This window comes from Falco naumanni, chromosome 4, assembly GCF_017639655.2.
Source record: "Falco naumanni isolate bFalNau1 chromosome 4, bFalNau1.pat, whole genome shotgun sequence".
Classification (NCBI taxonomy): domain Eukaryota; kingdom Metazoa; phylum Chordata; class Aves; order Falconiformes; family Falconidae; genus Falco; species Falco naumanni.
The window spans coordinates 73,714,903-73,736,722 of record NC_054057.1 but is presented as its reverse complement, the minus strand read 5'-3'; the positions used below and the strand labels follow the sequence as shown (position 1 = coordinate 73,736,722).

The 21,820-nt window shown below is 42.0% G+C and overlaps 1 protein-coding gene across 3 annotated transcripts in view; it reads right to left on the bottom strand.

Moving 5' to 3' along the window:
• GSG1L (GSG1 like) overlaps nucleotides 1–14,442 on the bottom strand; it is a 59,773-nt gene extending 45,331 nt beyond the window's left edge. The window contains exon 1 of one of the 3 annotated variants that reach the window (XM_040592773.1): nucleotides 13,509–14,442. In XM_040592773.1, the coding sequence (XP_040448707.1) occupies nucleotides 13,509–13,809 (301 nt within the window). In that variant the 5' untranslated portion in view covers nucleotides 13,810–14,442. The remainder of the gene's footprint in view (nucleotides 1–13,508) is intronic. The other 2 variants (XM_040592772.1, XM_040592771.1) reach the window with 2 other exon arrangements.
• Between the last annotated feature and the right edge of the window lie 7,378 nt (nucleotides 14,443–21,820).

The following is a 21,820-nucleotide window of genomic DNA, read 5'->3' as shown; positions in this document are numbered from 1 at the left end:
CTGGCTTCTTTTATGGCTTCCCAAGGGTGAGGTAGAAACATCATCTCTGCAAGCCCTTGCAAATATGTTCCCTCACAACCACTGGTACTGCATGGGCTCAGTTGTGTCTCTGCTGGGCTTCCCAAGAAGGGGTCATGGGTCGGGACTGCATACCAGCAACAGCCCAAAAATTGTGTGTGTTTTTCTCTAATTAATCCTAATTAATTAATATAATACTACTTACGTGCATGTTTATGTGTATTTCTAATTTGCTAGGGAGCTTCAAACCTAACCAGCCGAAAAGCGGGAGGACAGATATCAGGAAAGGCCCAAGGCCCAAGCTAGTGGCTGGGTAAGAGTCTTGCAGTCTTGGTATGGAAGATAAACTTACAGCCCACGATAATATCTGAGGGACCATTAGTGTGATGTGCTTGTGCATCTACAGAGGGAAGGGATGTGCAGGTTTCAGTAGTGATCTGCAAACCTGCTCAGCCAGAGAGGAGGAAGAGGAGCAAGCTTGCTGTTGGGAGTGATGTTGTTTCTGTGTGTGCTGGTAAAGGCACAGCTCTCTCTGGGTTGGCCTGTGTGGCCAGCCACACTAGTGTCACGCATGCTTGCACATGTGTGTGTGTGCATGTGCATGTGTGTGCACCTGCATCTTCAATATGCGCCTAGCCTGAACTGGGAAGGACACCAGCAGCAAACAGTCAAGGGAGGAGAGATCCCCTGGGCCTTAAAGTCTCCTGGCATCTGCTTCCTAGGAGCACACACAGCATTTGCTCAGACAGGCTCATTAAGACTTTTCCCATTTCATGGCTCTGCAGCTGTGGAAGCTCCCGCAGAAGTGCAGGTCAAATGCTTTCCAGCTCCTCAGTAGTTCCTACTGAAGAAAGCTCAGCTTTGGGCTGCTGCGTGTTCTTAGGAATCACTGTACAGGAAGATGTGGATTTTATCACTGTGTCAGTGCCAGGGACACAGAGAAAGGTGTGGCAGCATGAGATGATCTCTGTCCTGCTTCCCACCTGAAGCCCCTGCTCTTTATTCTCCTTCTGCTGCTCGCAACATGGAGGGAAGTCCTGAGCTTCCAGCTCTTTCAAGTCTGTGGCACATACTTGTCATGAAAATTGTCTCATGTCTTCAAAATCAAATCATTTCAGGAAAAAGTAGAAGGCTGTGTGAAAAGCAGGCACTGTGCTGGCAGAGCTGTGTTCTGGAGAAAGTAAATGAGCTGGTAAGAGTAGAACTTCTGTAGGGATGGGAAGGAGGCACTGCAGGACACTGCTGACAAGCAGTCGCACACGGTGGAGGGGTCACCCACATGTCCTGTCACCTCAGATAGGTAGACCAGTCCCCCAGACACCTCGCCTTCCCCATGGAGGTAGCGAGGCTGCTCTGTTACCTTATCCACTGAAGAGTCCTACTTCGGTGTCACACATACTTTGGACAGCTGGGACTCTGTGCTGGAAGCAAATGCTTGTTCCTCCTACCTTCCTCAGGCAGAGTTCAGAGACATCTGTACCTCCCTAGCCTGAACAATAATTTGAAAGGAAAAGCTAAGGAAGTGGCTTTTCCAAATCCCTCAAATTTGGTCCATTCAGAGAATGAAGACAAACAGGTTCCATAGACCATCAGGTCTGCTCGGTATACTGGGCTACTTTCCCTGTTACGGGCTGCGCTCCTTGTCGTGGGCACAGTGCAGTTGCATTGTGACAGATCTGCTCAGCTGCAGTTCCAAAGTGGATGCAGGCTGCCATTCCGCTGTGGGTCTATGGACGACTCTAGGGAGCAATTAGGGAACTCTATAAGGCAGCTGGAGAGGCAGGACTAGGTGCATATAGTTTGGGTCTAAACTATAGTGCACAGATGTACTTCCAAGCTCAGTGTACGCACTGGAGTCACTCTGACTGTAAGCCTTTGTGAGACCCGTGTGTATTCTACCGTTTCTTCCACCAGTTGTCTAAAATGTATGGTTTGTGTGCGCCTGTCTTCAGGACCCCACACTGTGCAACAGTGATTGGATTTTTCCAGAGTCTACCTCAGTAAACTGGTGGTTTAGACTGGAAATTGGGAAGAGGGCAGAAAACACTCCAAAAAGAGCATAGGCTTTAAGATAGTATTCTAAGTTTGTAACGTGGCTGTTGCAATAGCAAGGATCAGAAGTTGATGTCCTGGATTGTACTTACTGGTCCTACATTCCCAAGTTCTTTCCTTTCTGAGCCAGTGATAGATGCCTCATTAACAACCAGGGCAGCAGAATAAAAACAACTCTAAAAAATCCTAGTTTGTATGTCTCCCAACTACATGGTTTCAAAATCTTCTAGTTAAATAATGTGACTTAAAAGAAATCTGGTGATTTCTGAACGATCTCTGTTATAACTCTGTTTTTCATCTCAAAAAAAAGAAAAAGCTGTCTGTATTCACTTACTCTGCATAAAATTTTACGAGTTCAAAAGTACAGTTCTGATGGAAATTTAAATGATTACATTTCATTTAAACAGCATTCCCTTTTAGTAACACTGGCTCCCAGCCTACGAAAGACAAGGTCCCCTTTTTTCCCAATAGGCCTTAACAAATCTTTATCTCTCCAATTATATCTGGAGTCATGTGATTCTGATGAGATCCCACATCATCTACTGAGAGTAAAATCATTGTATTTGTCTAAAAAAAGACATAACCCTCAAGGGATCCCAGCCTAGACGAGGCTGAGGACTCCAACACAACTTCAGTGAAATAAAGTACTACATTAGGGAAAATACAGGTTAATGAGCTCACTCAAGCTGCGTTGTATCAGGTTAATTAGTGAGTGAAATATTCCACTTTTGATTAAGCAGATCTCAGACAGAGTATTTAATTGATTTCTTTCTAATGAAAAATTGAGTATTAATCTGCAAAATCAACATTTTTTGGTTGACCACATTGATTTTGCTGGAGCGATATTTTCTTCTGGAAAGTAAACAAGTTCATCCAGAATTGCACCAAATATGTCTTGAACTATGAAAACAATTGCTGTCTTTCACTCTAACAGCTGTCATTCATAGCTGCTGCCCATCAACATTTCTCTTACTTCCAAATAACATGAGAATTTGTTTGATTTCTCAGCCTTTTTCCCTTTTGGGATTGCTTTTAGATTGGAATGCTATACTACAGTTTTTTTTCAGCAAATTCAAACTCTTAAAACTTTCTACCTCTTAAAGTGGAAAAATTTTAAGCTTTACACTTTTTAATTTCAGGCATGCATTTCTCCTCAATTCACTTATTCACAAAGAAATGGTAATAATTTTATCAGAGAGGTATCATCCACACTGTGGAGTTTCCCCTTCAGTTCCTTGGAGCAGTAGATAGCTGTGCAGTGGGCAGAGGGTGCGGGCAGAGCAGGGAGTGCCCAGAGCGTTCGTGCTAACTGGGATTATATGCCATGGCAACTGCATTTTCTGTGCTGAAACTCTTCCTGATGTGAAAAATCTTGCACAGTATCTGAAAGCAAACATCTCCACAGGCTGCTCTCAAATCACATCTAATTGAAACACATCCAAGTCACAAGACTCATCTGATTATCTTAGTAAGGCCTGAAAGATGTGTGCACACATTTATCATTTGGAGAGCTAGAAAATAGTTCAGCTTTCTAAATGATTGGGAGAATCAAGGAAACAATGGTGCTGAGAGAGTCCTTCAATGATTCTGATGTCAAATTAGACCTGACTTTATAATTTGGAAAACATTAAATCAGACAAAGAGTTCTGAGTTGCTTTAAGCATTTTGAACCATGGAACAGGAAGAGGAAGGTTTTTACCTGCTCATCCCACAGGTGACCATCTGTCACACTGTGCTTACTCTGTGTGGGTGTAATTATACCAAAATAAGGTAGTTATCAGCAGTCCAGTATCTGTGGGACTATAAATTCTCCCCAGAAATCTGTGAAAGACTAGAAATGATGCTCTTCGCAGAAGATGTAGCTGAAATCTATCATTGTACAAGTATGACATACCTTCTGCAGTCTTCTGTGTGACTGCATTAGCAGTTCCATTCAGACTGGTGATTAACAAAGATCAAAAGAGTAAGTAACCAATCATATCCTAAAGTCCTGGCTGTAGAAGAAATGTGGTTCAATAGCTCCCACTCCTTCCAATTATTAGCTGTGGATCAATATGGATTCTCTTTTATCCATGCCAGTGTTTCTCTCCAGATAATGCCCAACCAGAGTATTTGTACTGGATTGGTGCCCTAGCTCCAGAGATACATGAGCAGGGCAGGCAGATATGAAAGTCACTGACAGCAAAGAAGAAAACTTCTTTTCACGGATGCGATTACTCCAGAAAATGAAAACTTCAAAAGTTGATGCGTGCCAAAATGGAGGGAAAGACAGATTTGGGACAGAGCATTACTCTGGTGGCCTGGCACGTCCCTGTGAACGTGAGTCCTGAGGTTGCAGCTTGAAACACATGCAAGTGACTGTAGGTAAGGGACACAGGGATTACTGGAGGGGAGGGGACTTTGAATGTCAGAGCCTGTACTACATCAACCTGTATTCCTTCTTCACTGTTAACACAGTGACACTGTAACAATATTTTTTCCCTCATTTGTGTGTCTATCTGCTCTCTGTTCCTCAGCTGTTGCAATTTAGGCTGCCTGTTTCAAAGTGAACTCCAGAAACTTCTCCTAATCCAACGACACTCAGTTGCTTTTTGGGTTGAAGCATCCTGGTTTTCCAGGCAGACAAACCCAACTTCAGGTATGGGAACTGAGATAACTTTAACCTTTCAGCCACAGACTTTTAAAGGAAGTACACTGCACTACACTGCAAATGAATGACCACGTTTTGAAATCAAGTGAAAAAAAGTTGTGCTTGTATTTCCTCTTGTGAACCATATTTCCAAGCTTGTACCTAATAACTTTGCAAGAAATTCTCATTTAGTGGATTTTTTTCTGACCAGGTGATGCTCAGTGAAGTCCGGCTGAATAACAATATGATGCTTTTTTCGGTCTTTCCAAACCTAGTGGGTCTAGATGTGGTGGAATGGCTCTGCTTCTTAAATCAGTTTCCCACACTGTAAGCATGGTTTGCATCCTTACCCCCCACCCCCCACCCCCAATGCAGCTAAATGCAAGCTAGAACACTCTAAAGTGAATTTTGCTTGCCTGTGACTATTCTGCAAACTATGTCATTCCATAGTAATAACATCTGTTTCTTATTATTTACTGTTTTACTGTTTTCTGTAGTCATTTGTAAGCTGGATCAGGAAAGATTTATATTACCATTTTGTTTACCAACAAGAATACTGAAAAGCATTACGCCACTTTATGATTAACAGAGGGTGCTGCTAGAAGCAGCCCTATTCCCTGGTAAGTCCCCATTTTGAGATCTGTTAGTAAGCCGTGTCTGTTAATTCCATACAAGGAAAGTTTTAAAATCAGCATTGATCCTGGTATAATTTAAAAACCACGGGATACGATGATGATTGATATCCCATCCTGTATTTGTTTCTGTAGCCAGGAATGTGTCTGTTCATATTTTGCACTGACACTGGAGTAAGCATCTCCATTCTCTTTGAGATATGGGACCTATGTGTTAGTCTTCCAGCACTCTGAAGTTTATTCTGTTTATGAGAAAATACCAGAACCCCTCAGATGCTTCCTTTAAAGCTACTGGGTTAAATGGTTGAGGACAGACACATCCAAAGAGAAAGAAACACAGGTTTTGCTTATGAGGTAGAAAGAAACATATCAAATAAGAAAGAAGTAGTTCATTGCCTAGTCCCTTCCTTTACTCTTATGAGTCTCAGCCTGCAGGGATTTATATCTACATTTTATGTATGATAGATGTTCATATAGCTAGTCTGTCTAGCAAGATCAGGAAGACCTAAAGTCCAAAATTCCCAGTGCACTGCAGACACAAAATATCCCCAACATCCTATAAAAACCCGAATGTCTATAATAAAACAATCACCACCACAAAACCCACAGCTATCATGTACCACAAGAAGAAAGCAAAAGTGAACGTGAGGAACATGAACAGATCTGAAGACTCTTTTCATATAGCTTAAATTCCTATGGCCAGGCCTATCTTATCCTGTAAGCAAAAAACCAGGGATTTGTTAGAAGTTCACAAGTGCTTTTCTGAAATGGACCTTCCCCATGTTGTAAAGGAAGGCAAAAAATTGTTACTATCCTTGTTATCTAGCCTGAGGGAGATTTCCCTTCTGATCCCAAATTAGATCATCGGTTTAATGTTCAGTGCATGAGCAGACATACCAATTAGATACTGAGAAGCTGTAATAATGTCAACGGCAGCAAAGCAACCTCCTCACACACTGTCTCCACTTGTAGCCAATTTCTGATGCTTTAGAGAAGGCATAAAACCCTCCAGAGAACATGGTAAGCACCAAGTCAGCAACTGTTTTTTTCTTGGCTCCTACTGGTGACCCACTGCAGCCCTGAAGCATGGATGTCATGTAATAGAATATAGACATGGTGTCAGCAAGGCAGTGAAACCAAGATGAATCCTTTCAGACCTCGTTTAAGATACCAACAAATCAGCTGTGCAGGACTCACTCCAAGCTTCCTCGTGCCAGAAACATTCCTTTTCCCTGGTCCAGTTCTTTCTGTGACTTCAAGAAGTATCCATTTCAGCCCATGGGTTTCCTTTGTTCACACTGCCCTCTGTGGAGGTGAAGTCCAGAGACACGCTCTCTAGGAACCCCTTCTTGGATTTTCGCTTTTTTTCTCAATGACAAGTTACTTAAGTCCTATTGTTTTCTTGATATTTATACATATATATATATATATACGGGTAAGGTACCATCACATCCCCTCTAGATCTTCAGTTTTATACTAAATGTTATACTACAGAGGACCAGTTATTCTTTTCTTTTTCTTTTCTTTTCTTTTCTTTTCTTTTCTTTTCTTTTTCTTTTCTTTTCTTTTCTTTTCTTTTCTTTTCTTTTCTTTTCTTTTCTTTTCTTTTCTTTTCTTTTCTTTTCTTTTCTTTTCTTTTCTTTTCTTTTCTTTTCTTTTCTTTTCTTTTCTTTTCTTTTCTTTTCTTTTCTTTTCTTTTCTTTTCTTTTCTTTTCTTTTCTTTTCTTTTCTTTTCTTTTCTTTTCTTTTCTTTTCTTTTCTTTTCTTTTCTTTTCTTTTCTTTTCTTTTCTTTTCTTTTCTTTTCTTTTCTTTTCTTTTCTTTTCTTTTCTTTCTTTTCTTTTCTTTTCTTGAAGGAGATTCTCTTTTCCTTAGCTACTTAGAAATCCCACTCTGCATCTGTTTCACCTCCCCCTTTTTCTTACCGTAACTATACACGATGGCATTAGTGTTAGTGAAATGCACCGGTGTTATCTGAACCTTGTGCAGTGGTGCTAATTTTTCCCTAGAATAACACCTTTCTTTTATATCACAGCACTTTGCAGCTTAGTCACCCCACAGACAAATACCGGCCCACAACTTGTTTTGTATCTTTTGCCTGCAATTGCTAACTACCTGTATCCTCATAGAATTTTATGCCTCAGTGTTTTGTGCTTTTTTTTTTTGATTTTTAGTACTATTCTTGCAACTCTATCAGACCAGCTCACATTTTTACTTATGCAGAAAAATCTCTCCTCTGTAATGCCAGTATTCCCAGACTTTGTGTCTCAGCATATGTAAGGAGTTCATTTAAAGTAGGATTATTCTCTTCAAATTAAGACTTCTGTGTTAGAAATGGCAACTTCTTATATGGATTCCTTTTTGGCCAATGAGGAAAAAATATAATCCCAGGGCTCAGTTCATCCCATATGAGTAGGAATTTAATCTTCCCAGGAAGTACGCACTGACTGTAACAATGACGTCGATCAGTTTAGGCACAGACATTTACATTTGCTAATGTCCACAGGTTTGCTATAGGATTCATCTTGCCTTTGTTTTTGTTGCGGTTTTTTTTACAGATTAGGTGACATGAATTGTATCCCTAATTTTTTTTTCCTAGTTTGCTAATCTCAGCAATAACAGAATCAGTCGTAAACCCAAATTTGAGGATAACTAGAAATAGCTGATCTCCATTATAATAATTTCTCTATTAATATTACTTGCCACAGCCTTTTTGTGACTGTTCTGTAGTCAGTTTACAATCTCTCTATTTATCCCCATTAGAATAAATAAAGTAAAATCTGCACTACAGGTTCAGGCAAAATATCTACATACTTCACTATCTTTGTATTGTCATCCCATGACAGATATTTAGGGGAGAACAAAAGGGTGGGTATAGGGTGATTTTGCCCATGTGCTCCCCTTGTGATATCAGTACTGCATCAGTAGTTCAAGGACTTCCCTGTCAGAGGTTGCTCACAAATCATAATGTTAGTAACACAAATGGCTATTTCTTCCCTGCATCCATGCAATCCCAGTTTTGGCCTTCGCAGCATTCCCTGGCAGGGAGCTCTGTAGGAAGGAGTATTTCTTTTTGTCTGCTATGCCTTATTGTTCTTAGCTTGCAGAAGCAGTCAACGCTATTTCTTGTCTGAGCTCTGCCATTCCCAGTTGATCCCCACCAATATCGTAGCTCTCTGTACATTGTGCCTTCCTTCCAGTCTGAAGAGGCTCAGACTATTTAGTGTTCCCTGGTGTGGAAGCATGCCTACATCTATCACCATGTTGTTACCATTCTCTCCTCTCTGTAGTTCTTCTGTAAAGAATTTTCAGTGGGACATTCCATCAAATGCTTTTTTTGTAAATCCATAGAGACTGGGCCTAATGCATTACTCTTCCCTAAGAAATGATTCATATTGTTAAAAGATTCACCTTTAATAAAACCCTACCTTTGATAAAACCCGTTTGTTGCTGTGAGCACTTTCCCTGAAAACTGTCCTAAGGTTGCTGGGTCAAGTGGCCTGTATAAATTTTTTTCCCAGTCTTTGAATACAGCAATGTGCAGATTCTTGCTACTAACCCTGCATTTTCATGTGCCAATTATTTCAACATCCTCAGACGGAGATTATCCAGGCCCCCTGGGTTCAGTTTCTCCATCACTGGAAATTTTATCTTTAATATAGAGCTCTACCTCCTCAGTTCGTTTTACCAGTCTTCCCTTCCTAAACAATTTATAGCTACCAATTTTTACATTCCAGTCATGCGAATAAACCCACCAGGTTTCAGTCATGCCAATTATATTGTATTTCTCATAATCCAGCAAGAATTTTCAATTCCTCTTGCTTTTAATTATACAGTAATAAGGTGTTTTTCCCCGGTCCCCCTCTCTGGACAGCCGCCTGTGGTGAATCACATATGCTTATTACCACACGGTGGTGGGGGAGAAGGGTGATGCAGTACCGCTCTGGATAAGTGAAAGTGTATGGCAAGTTCTTGTCTTTATATTATTTATTTATTTCTGCAGGGTATACCTCTCTTATTCTCTGGGCCCTTCACAAATGTGCATTTGATGTCCATATTTACAGCCCATTTGGATGCATCCTTATATACCACGCAAGTTCCTCTCTACCATTTCCTCTTTACCATTTAGAGTGCTAAGGAATATGTGGTACAGAGCATGCAAAGAGCTACAGACCCCCTGCCCTTAAAACATCATTCCAAGAATAGAACTACACATAGCCATTCCTGATCTACCTGACTTCTATGGAGTGTGGTGAGCAACATGAAAATGCTCATTTATTTAATGGGACAGTACTCTTATAAGACATCAAGGCAGCTTCTTTTCCCTCTGAATGTGGATGTTATTACTGAGATTGCCTGTTCATTAGCAACTAAAACAAGCTCTGAGTTTGTGGATTTTTTTTCTATTAAAATCAAAGCAAACACACTATTGAGCAAAACTAACTCATTATTGCTTCCCAGCTCTCAAACTCCTCTTACCTGTTAGGATAAGGTATGCCACCTTACCTACTTCATGTGTTAATTTTTTCATGACATGTATGTTCTTGAGTCATGGAATCTACTGGTTAGTTTATTACTGCTGCTATTAATACATCACTTGCCTGTTATCTTGAGGTGTCCAGTACTGACACAAGGACAGACCTAGACTGCAAGTGTTACATCAGATATGCACTTGAAGTCATACTCAAAAAGAAATTAAATGATAGAGAGCTTGGCTCTGAGACACCTGGCCATGTCCAAGGAATTTGTGGCTTGGGATGAGGCACCAAGTGCCCTGTGCAGCATGTGAGTGCAGAACAGGATGCGTGACCAGCAATATCTGCAGAGCTCACAGGGTATGCTTTAGCTTCATCCCCTTCCAGAGATCAGGTGTATTGCTCAATTTACAGATGGTACCTCCACCTGTGTGGAATCCAAAGCATCAAATCCACTTTGAAAAGGAGAGCCTTCATTCTCTTTTTGGTAGATGGGGAATCAGCATATTTTTGAGTCAGAAATTGTGCTAAATAATTACAGGACACACCCACCAATGTAATATATATGCTCCTGTCCTTCTATTCCCAGAGGGGATTCACAATTATATTTCTCAGGTGCTAAATGCTTTTTGGATTCTTTAGCCATCCTAGGTATGCTGGATAAAAATAAACTCTGGAGTCGCAAATTATTTCAGAAATAATCGCAGCATTCAATCTCTGTTAGAGATGTCAGTGAAAACTAGAAATCTGCAACAAGATGAAGGCCCACTTTGCTAGTCCCTGCACAGAGTGGATAGCATGGTTTTTGCACCTCAACCTCTGGAATCAAAATAGACATTTCAGATAAACAATGGGAGGAGGAGAACAGTAAAATTTTTTTGATTGCAGCCTAAATGTCATTTTAAGATATGACTGAGTCCCAGCCCTTCCAGCCGACTGGAAGCCCTGCAATCCTGTCCTTTGCAGTATCAACCTTCTGGGAACTGGTCCTATTGTGTCTGCACTACAATATCTGGGGTGTTGCAGCTGCACCGATGCAGACAGCAGAAAGTTTTGACAGTACTGTGACTGTAGGGACAGACCTGGTGGCTAGATTAAGAATGTGGAAAGTTAGGGGTCTCTGGAGAGTTTTGACAGCATCACAACCACAGAGAGTGTTACTGGCACTCATGTGTTCCTGGTGGGATTCATGTTACTTAACTTTAGACATGGGCAGCAAGGCTTCAGGGATAGGACAGGAGCTGTAGGAATGGTGCTGACCATAGGCTGTGGCCATATGTTCTGCTGACAGAGGTGTGAGGCTGTGGAAATGGCTACTGAAAGGACTTTGCCTGGAGTAATGCGGTTGCAGTCATTTTCAGTATGCTATTGGTAAAGCTTTAAGAAAGATGCTGTTGAAAGTATGAAGTGCACTCAAGCCAGGGATTCTGACTAATTTAATACACTACTATCTGTGTGGTTAGCAGTATTTTCTGGATGTTCTCCTGACATCCTAGGAAGTGTATTAACAACATGGTGCCATAATGACTTGTGATACCTACAGGGCTGTGGTCAGTAAGCATGCTGTGGACGGTGTGATGAGCCTATGAGATGGGTTACTCACAGATATATCGAGCATTGGGGGTGTATGTATAAGCATGATCACAGTGCTGTTGGATTGGGCCTCACTGCCCTGGAGCTCAGATAATGATCACCAGTCAGGCTGCAAAAGGCCATGACAACGTAATGACAGTCTGGTATTCTGAATGAAGAACTTTCATGGTTATTTCATGTTGACATTCTTAGGGACAGATTTAGACCTGTGTCCGTTACATTGTTCCTGTCTTTTCCCGAAAAAAACCTATGGTAAATCCTGAACTAGGCAGCTGTCTGTCTAAGCCAATATATCCCTGCACCTGGCTAGGTTCTTTCCAAAGGTTGGTCCTTCCTGGTCTGCTAACTGAAGAATACTTTTCACCAAGTTACTGTTTCAAATAAGATGAAACACACATGTGGCTGCTGTGGTGGTGTGGGAGGGAGAATCAACTCGTTCTCTCCTGCTTTCACCATAACTTTCTAAAGCTGGCTTCCAGCTATCTCCTGAAATCACCCACGACAGCACAGCTTTGTTTACCCAGTGCAGAATAGATCACTGTATTTCTCTTCTCCCACAGATAATTCAGTTTTCTGAGTGGGCTGGAGTCATGCAGTTACAACTTATCTCACACATAAATCTTGGCTTGGAAACCTTTCAATGTCTGCCAGAAATTCGGTCATGTTTGATTGTCCTAATTCCAGCTAAGATGCTCAAAAAGTTGGAGAGTCTTGCTGAGAGTTGCCCAGTGAAGTTGCTGTGGCCTAAGTTTATTTCCAAATCAGTATGACAAATAATCTTTTCTTTTGATATTTTTCAAACATCAAGAAGGTTACTTTGGTGCCCTCGTTTCAGCGTGGAGCTATTTATTTATTGACAATCCCAAGGTTGGAGTTAATGAACTTTCCTTTTCATACATCAAATTGAGTTTTAATGACCAACTAATTCTTGAAGCACCTTCCTCAAAAATTCCAGTGAGTATACACAGCACCTTGGGATGAAATGGACTGTGAGCTGCTCCCCAGGTTTGCCCAACTTGATAGTACATCCTTACAGAGTAGTTTTACCAGGGTCTGATAAACTTTCCATTATTGAGGAACTTGTGTCCTCAAAGACACAACATGTAGGATGAATAACTGTTCCTCTTTCCCAACAGTGCTGAAGGACCAACTCCCAAGTCTACTCCTTGGGCAATGGCAGGATAGAACAGAAACAGCTCAGCAAAGAGGGACCAGTATCCATGAGCCATCATCATCTCATACTGTGTCACATTTGTAAACTTTATTTTCTAGTCACATAATCTAGAAAAAAGCTCTCTCAAAAGCAGAGCTTGGATGTTAGCTCTACAGACAGCTCTGGGAGTAGGGACTGTCAGTTTGCATCTGTTGAGACTTAAATCAGTCCCATGGCTGCTACCTTCCATCCACCCTCTGGTGTTTTATTTCTTGGTAAGTGCCAGGGTACAGCAAAGGAAATGAAGGCACTGATAAGCTGGAGGGATGTCTTCTTGAGTGGTTCTCAGCCAGTAAACAGCTGAGCAGGGAACAGAAATGAGCTTTCTTGTGCTCAGTTGTGCCCTTTAACTGCGATTTCTCTACTCCAATAAACATACAGCCCAGCCACCAGGAAGGGTTTGTGGGTGGTCATTTACCTAAAGGATATCAGAAAAGAGGCACTCTAGGCTACAGCATAATAAAAACTGTGACCTTTGTGCTTTCCCTGTCATTCAGACTACTGTCTTAGGGGATATTTCAGGAGCAATTACAATTAGATGTCAGAACCTCCTTAACAACTACCAGCCGCTGTCTTTTGTGCGCTCCATGGAGCAGCTCCCAGAAGGGAGGCACTGACCAGTCTCTGGCTGCAGTGCCCAGGAGGGTAGGACATACTGCTTATCAGAGCTTCAGCTGGCTTTAGAGCACAGACCCTGCATCAGCCAGCAGGTAAACAAGCAAATCCTTGCCCTCACTGGAAACAAGTTGCTTTTCAACAAAGAACTGTTAAAATCCTGCCTCTCTCTGCAGGGCGAATCTGCTTTAAGATACAGCACAGAACAGCTTGCCTGTGTGTTTATCACACCGAGCCAAACACAAAGCAACACAAGCTGGAAGGAAGTTGTTTTATACTTACCAGCAGCATTGATATTTTCCTCACAGGAGTACCAGATCCCAGTGTGGAAATACCTGAAAAGGAAGCGGTCATCTCCTGTCTCCCAGCTATAATGAACCACATTCTGGTTTGTCTCATTTGCAGTCTCATTCCCACTGTAGTTGAGGCAGTTTGTCTTCTTCTCTTTCCCACAGCTCGGCTTGGGGACCCTCTGTGTGCCCTCACACCAGTGGGTCGTGATAAAAGCTGTTGTAGAGAAGAGGAGAGCCATCAGATTCAGACTCACTGCTAGCAGGGCTCTGCATCTTCGATTTGTCTTCATGGTAAATCCGCCCTCCCTCCCCCTCCTGCTGAGAGAAGAAGTCAAAGGGGTTTGTTTTATTGGGGGGGGGGGGGGGGGGGGGGGGAGCGTTCAAAGCCTCTCACGATTCAGAATCCAGTTGTCCAGGCATCAAAACTCTCAGCTTCTTCCAATCTGTTGTTGTAGCAGTGAAGGAAACGCTGCACCCAGACTCCCATTCTTCTCTTCACTTGAAATCCTGCCTTTGTATGTTAAAGGAGCAGCTGCAGGCGCGGGAGCGCGGCCGTCCTCTCGGAGTTGGTGTGCTTCAGTGCGCTGGCAGGATCAGAGAGGGTCTGCCTCACAAACAGCACCAAGAGCAAGTGAACATCTGCTCGGGTACCACACATGATCCCAAGGGGCTCCGCAGCCTCCTCCGCTGGGAGACACCTGCAGGCTGCGGGACTCGCTGTCCTCTGCTCCCGTAGGATGAAGCAGGAGAAACTCAGTGGGAGGCAGGCGGCAGGGACAGCTGCTGCCTGCTGCCACCGTCCTCGGCAGACCTCGGGGACCACTGCAGCATGCTGACGGCTGAGTTGGGCTGGGGGGAGGCGTCACATCTTAGTCCCAAAAAGAATTGTTATTTGGAGCTGTGAAATACGTTTTTCATATACCAGAGGGCAGAGATTCATCCAGGAGGAGGAGGAGGGATGGAGTGGTACTTTAACATTCCTGCTCTGAGCTAGCGGGTAGTAAATCAGGGGGTTGATTCTGCTGTCAGCATAGTGGTGTAAATCTCTGTCCTCAGGCAGTCAGCAAAGCCCCAGAGGAATTTAGATTTGAATGTGTGTAATGAGTAAACCCCACATCTTTCTCAATACCAGGTGGAGTCCTTTTCTCAGGCTTTCGTTCCCAGCCACAGTGCATGCGGAGGTTCTGTTTGACATGGGTCTGTAGGACATTCTGAGGGTCCTGGTTTGTGCAGGAGGAGAGAACTAATTAGAGCAAACCCTGGCCTTTACTCATTGCCAGACGGCAATGCTGTGAGAGCAGGGAGCACTGCATAGTATCACATTTTCAGAGAGAAGTTATCGTCCATTCTTGTTTGTTGGCTGACTTGAGTTTATGACCTCTTCCACATTGCTCAGAGCTATCTGGTGAATACTGAGTGCTGTGGGGAGACCAGGGCGCCTGATGGTAGTGGTGGTACGACCTGTAAGACCTCATATCCAAGCACTGAGTTTGGCCACATTTGTCGCACAACAGTTTTGTGTCCATAGTAGATGAATGTAATTTTCTGTGGTGAAGTTGCACGTACCTCCTGGACTTTGGGCTGAGTGACATTTCCTTCCAGCCTTGTTTGGACTCCCTGCAAGGGCTGTGGGGATGCTTGTGGCCTCTCAGAGCAATTCAGCAGTGGGTTTCCAGCAAGCCCTGGAAATAACCAAGCAGCCACACAGGCTCATACTAGCAGATGGGACAATGCTCTCACCTCACACCCTGTACTCTGTTAAGTCAGCACATTGACTCAATATGCAAAGCTCATCCTATGCCTTACTGCCTGCAGACATTAAATGTCATGGTAGTTTCTCCAGCTCCTTGAAGAAAGCCAGCAAGAACCAGGTGAAGTTTCTCCTTAGCCAGCCACCACACAGGACTTCAGGGATGTGCTCCTGCCTCCCTGATGCCCTCCTCACAGGTAGCCATAGGACTCCGTATTATGCTTATTGTTGCTGCCTGTTCTGCATGTGTGGTCCCAACTGTCAGTGTGATTTTTCACGATTTAAACCGACTCGCTTGACTTCAGCCATTTTATGTTATAAATTAACCAGAAAGTTACTAGAAACTTCTGCTCTGTGAGAACAATTGTGATGGCGAAATTACAAGGTTAGTGAAATAGCTTTGTACTGCAGATACTTCCCTACCTGAGTGGCCTCCGTTTTGCCCACTCCTGCTTGTACATGATGACTGCTGGCTCCTCAGCGCTGGATTTTTCCAGTGGCTTGTGCTAGCAGAGTGCCTCTGTGCACAGTCTCCTTTGTCCTCTTTGAATTCCACCCCCCTCCCAGTTCCAGTCTTAGCAGCCAAATAATCAGCATTATTTGCTTGGGTTTAATTGCATGCGAGAAATACAGATGATAGTTATTTAGAGGACGACAGGATTATTACTTCAATTATTTTCATGTTGCAGAACATTCTACTTAGAAAAGAATTTGTATGTTCGTGTGTTTCTCAGGCTTATCTACCTGCTTAGAGGAATAAACAATGCACTTTAAACTCTGACAGAATGCCTTCAAAAGAAAGCTAGTGCTCTTCTTCAGGATTATCTTTCAAGTGGCTGTCAGTATCTGAATCATCACACTTTTCCAAGTGTGACTACAGGTCTTTGCAGGTCTTCTCTCACAAATCTTCTCTCTCTGCTGCTCCATGGCTTGCGTATTCTGGTCCCAGCACCAACTTCTGCAGACTCTGCTTCTCCCTGTGGGGTGGGCATCCAGGAGTTTGGTTATCTGTGATAATTTTGTTTTTACTTCTAATCCTAACAGATATTTTTATTTGTGTTCCTCCTTATCTTCTTTATTCATGGTTTTCAGGCTGACAGGGCTGTTAAGAATAGAGATGGTGTCAGTATATTTAAAAAAAAAAAGCAAAACAAAGCAGAAATTTAGTTTCTTTTGTGATAGAGAGCTTTTAGAATTTTAAACATTTAAAAATATTCAGCACAAAGTAAACTATGCTCAAAGTCAGGGAATTTTTTTAACATGATTTTTTCTTTTTCCTAAGTATTTTTTTTTCCAATTATTAGACTCCGCTGGCTGTATATGTTGGCATTACTTGAAAAGAAAGAAACTAGTCTGTGCTATACTCATGCTGTAATGCTCTGATGACTTCTTTTTATATAATCTGTTTATCAGATTTGTTGTGTATAAAAATGGAAAGATCATGTGTATGTTGCAGAAGGCATTTCAGATGCCTGGATTAAGTTGTATTTATGTGGTATTAGATTTAATAGTAAAGCAGAAGGGTTTGAATGCTATAGAGAAGCAGTTTTCATATTGTGGCTACAAGAACCTTTAAAATCCTTTTTGCAGCAATAGCTTTTCTCTGATGTTGTGAGAAAAACTACCTTCATGAGTTATAGCTAAACCCCTTTTCCTTTACTTTCTTATAGGATCAGTGTAAATTGTTACTCCTCAGTATTTACTCAAGTACAAAAAAAATTTGACCTAGAGGATTTAAAATAATGATAGCGTTTGCAAGGGAGCCCTTTCTCACTAGTGGGGAACAGAAGCAACATTCACTGAAATGAGAGGAAGCCTGACTTTTGGGTCCCCTGGTGATGACAGAGGGCTTGGTGAGCTTAGTCTGGTTGTTTATTTGAGACCAGTGGTGTCAGTTGCATGGAATTATATGTTGGTTTTAAATCAACATTTTAAAACCCCTACAGCTTTTCTTAAAATTCTCATTTCTTACAGGTCTATCCTCCTGGGTTTTCTCATGTGTTTGTATTGTCTTTTTCAGCTGTCACTGGACTGGGCTTCCCACCTCCTTCTGCCACCAACCTTGAGTTGGACCCCATCTGGTAGCTCATCTGTGCTTTTTCTCAGCACCACAGAGCCACAGAAACCACTTGTTTAATTAATTCATCTTGCAAATGGTTTAAAATCTCTTTTTCTGGTCAGAATTTTCCTCCTTTGGAATAGTGATCTGCACAGCTCATCTTTTTCTTGATCTCTTACTGTGGCAAATAAGAATTGTTAGTGTGCCCCCAGTATACTTACCCCGTCCCCACTCTGTCCAGCAAAATGGCAATTTTTTCCTTACCTCAGTCACATAACAGTATTGATTTTTTTATTTGGAGAAGTGGGTTAGGATGGAAATGGTCTATATACTTCCCCAGATCACTACTGTGTGTGTTAGTCAACTATGCATAGTTTGTCTTCTTTCCATTCCATATATAAGCTAACTTTGGTTGTTTTCACCTCATTTTTTAGTTTTTGCTCAGAACTCTGACCCAGACTAGTCTGTGTTCAGCAGTGATGCTTAGCACTCTGAGCCCACAGGCTGAGCTGTACAATCCTGTTCATCTCAGAGATGATGCTGAGAGACATTACAGATTTTTTTACAGAAATTAAGCCTTCAGCAAATGGACAATCCCACTAGTGTATATCTGAAAGTGGGCTGCATATTTATACCATATGAAATCTTGGTCTTTCAGTTTAACATCTGACTTGAAGTGTGTCTTTTATGCACTTTGCTTGTGGGCATTGAGTCAAGCACAAGAAGATTGCTCAGGAAAATTTTTCTCCTCTTAAATTGACCAGGCAAAAAATGGTTTCTGACATGACTGTAGCGAAGACCTTTAGCAGTCTTGACAGAAAGGAAAGCAGCAAAAAAAAATGTTTATTCTCCTGTACGTTTTCCCCATAACAATTTCCTTGGCCCAGCGTCACTGGTCAGTAGACAAGGCGCTCCTAACTATGCTCTTCAGTATAGCTGGTTTGGTTATTTTAATCAGTTTTCGGTGTTGCTCATCCTTGCTTGGTCACCAGGACTGTGCCATTCAGACTATAAGCACTCTTTCCTCTGATAACAAATGGGGTCTCTGCAGCAATCTGATTTGCAGTCTGTCACCAACAGAGTCAGATTAATCATCCAGCACTACTCTCTGCGTAAGAACTGGGTGGTCCATATATTTATAATAGGAATGGGATGCTAACAGATTTGCACTTATCTGGTATCTGCATTTAATTCTTCCAGCAGCTGGTGGAGAGGAAGGGAGATGAAAAGAAGTGACAGGCCTGAGTCATGTTGTAGATCGTGTCCAGGAGAGTTGACTGGCTAAGTTGCCTGAAAAGGCAGTCCAAAAGGTCATGGCTTCATGGCTGAACAAGTAAGATATTTCTGTGACTATTCCCAATAGGCCATTTACATGTGTTTGCTTATTCTGGGAGTGAATAAAATGTAATGGCATCCTACTTTTGACCCTAAATTAAAAATTTTTCTGCCCTGGAGTTACAAGAATTATTTCTTCACAATCAAGATGCATACTGTTGGATTGGATTAAGATGAAAGTTTAATTAATATTTAGTACTTTTGTTAAGGCTAACTTTTCTCAGATAGGTTTAAGTTTTTGCAAGAAGTTACAGGCTTACTTAAGTACTCTAGAAGCTGAACTCACATTCTTTATTGCTACAATAAAAGAAGCATTCTTGCTCATCAAAGCCTTAATAGTAGCTTTTGAGCCTTTCAATATTCGTAGACTCCTTGGCCTGGCAAAATAGTAGCCACAAAACAAAGGTAGCCACAATAAACAGCAGTGCTGAGAAGTGTCAAAGGGCCAGTTACACAAACGTGCTCTTTTATAATCCAGGCACCTGATTTCCATGTTTATATAAAGTTATATATTGTCATATCCCACTGTGCCTTTTGAATTGCCTAATCCCCTAACTAGAGATTGATTCATTTATATCACTTACATTTTTTGAAACATTGCTAAGGTTACACTGGCACTAGTTGGTCACTGACAGTTGATCAAAACCTTTTGAAATCATAGAGATCTCAGAAACATTGCATTCTAGCCCTTGTGGCAAAGCAACCAGATTTAAGACTGATTTAATGAAAACTTGACTTCCTCAAAATAGATTCAAACTCTGAAATAGCATTTTAACTCCTCTCAGATATCCCTTGCCCATCCGTTGTTTTTTGGGTTTTTTAAAAGACATTTTTCCCCTTCTATTATCAATATATTTTTAGGGACAGAAGCTATAATATTTAAATTACTGTAGCTTTCAGTTTCTGCTTGGAAAGGAGTAAACTCTGTACATTTGATGTCATTTATGTGAAGAATAATGTTGTTTATTTGCATGTCCATGTATTTTATTCCCATAATGAGGATTCATCTCTATGCCTAGGAATTCTAAGTGGTAGAATATGATTTGGAAATGAGATTTTAGTTCAAAAAGGGGTAGCCAGGCAGCTTTGTTTGAGCAGGCTCTGTACCCTGGGGTTCATGTTTCTGTATATTCTCTGCAGAAATTGTATCCTGTACAAAATACATTTGGGAAAGTAGACTTTACCAGAGCAGAGCAGGAGAGGCTACTTATGTGCAGGGATGGCTTTCTGATGGGGCCAGTATGGCTTGCAGAGAATGAGCTTACATTCTGTCACTGAATGCATATTCCAAGCCAATGGTTCAAGAGCCCCCAGGCTGTGCTCATGATCTCAAGTAGTGTTGCTGGCTCAGAGACAAATGGAAGGCGGGGTAGTGATCCTGAAGGTCAGTGCAAAGTTTGGCAACCATAGGAAGGCAGGGTAGTCAGGTTGGCTCTAGAAGCTAAAGCTGAATTTTGCAAAATACTGCAGTCTACGTTGAGGCAGAAGCTACAGAACACAGCAAATTTATACATACAGCAAGGAGATTTAAAACATTTTGCTACCAAATCTCAATTTGAGCAGAAGTCTTTCCCCCTGGGAAGGGAGCAGAAGACAAAGCAACAGAAGTAAAAATTAAGAGATCAATAGTAAAAGCAAAACAAGAGAGTAAAAATGTCTCTTCATGGAAAAGCTAGGTAATTGCATAACTGTTCCAAGTAGAAGAGAAAAGGTCAACAGGCGGATGGCAGGCTGGTGCACAGGAAGCTTGTGCCTAGCAGGGGACAATATTTCACAGTGCATTGGAAGAAAAATGAATGGCTATGCAGAAGTGAGTAAGAAAATTCCAAACTGTATGGACAATATGAGAAGCTGAGAAGGCCTGGGTAACACTATCCCATAATGAGACACAGTGTCACGGTGAGAGACATCCTCTAAACTGCAGGACATTTGAGGTAGCACCAAACTCAGCAGAGTGATGGGAACAATGTCAAAATTAACAATGAAGTTGTACCAGATGGCAGAAGAGGAAGTCAAGGCCAGGACTTGGCAAAAAGAGAGAAAATGTTCGCCATCAGCCTGTCTGGATAGCAGCAGGAGGGATGAGATATATGGGCAACCTGGAGGACAAGCAGGACAGTACTTACCAAAATGAAAGCACAGCAGTGAACAGATAGGGATTATACAGTGGGAGGTTGGTTCAAAGACCACAATATGTTAAAAAGTATAGAGCTGCAGCTGGTTTGTATCACAGACTGCTTTCACAGGACTATGTGAGCTATCTGGCCTCAGCAGGGGGGCAGAATAAAAAAGCAATTGTTCAAAGGAAAAATGCAATAAATCTTCTGGGAACTTAAAAAGGAATGAAGTTGCAGGAGGGATGAAGTTCAGCAGTAGCCTAAGGACTGCCTGCCTAGCCTAGGAGCCTGGGGTTGTATTTCCAGGCTCATGGCTGATCTTGAATATTTACTCTTTCAAAGCCCTTCCTTGGCTGAGTTTTGGATGGGGAAAAGCCCTCACTATTCTCACTTTCCTACAAGGTTTCAGGTAGGGAACACTCCACCTCTCTACTTAGCTTCTAAGGCTTGTGCATTTTTTTAGATTTCTCCCTTTTCTCTACCATGTGCTCTACGGGTAGTCTCCAAATGGTTCAGTTTTCACGGAAATCTGTTATTCTGTATATTTAATATAACCCCCATAAGACAGAATCGACTGCATGATTTGATAGAGGTAGGAAGACTCAGTTAAAATAGTTCTGCCAAATGTGAAGTGTAGAATATTTGTAGTTGGAATGGCTAACTGGGGTTCTTTTGATCCAATCCCCAGTTCCAAGCTAACTTCACACCTAGATCAAAAGTACTGGGGACCCTGACAAACAAGTTCAGTACTATGCCCAGTATAATGCAAGAGTGCTTCTGTCCAGACTTAAGGAGACATTTTTCACCACGAGGACAGCCAAGGTGAACAGGTTGCTGAGAAAGGTTGTGTAGTTTCCGATATTGGAGATTTCCAAGCCCACACTGGGTAAAGCCCTGAGTGACCTGCTCTGACATGAGAGCTGGCCCTGCTCTGAGCAGGAGGTTGGACTAGGGACCTCCTGAGGTTTCTTCCAGCCTGGATTATCCTGGGATCATGGGAGAGCTGTGCACCACAGCTAGTATTCATATATCCCACACAC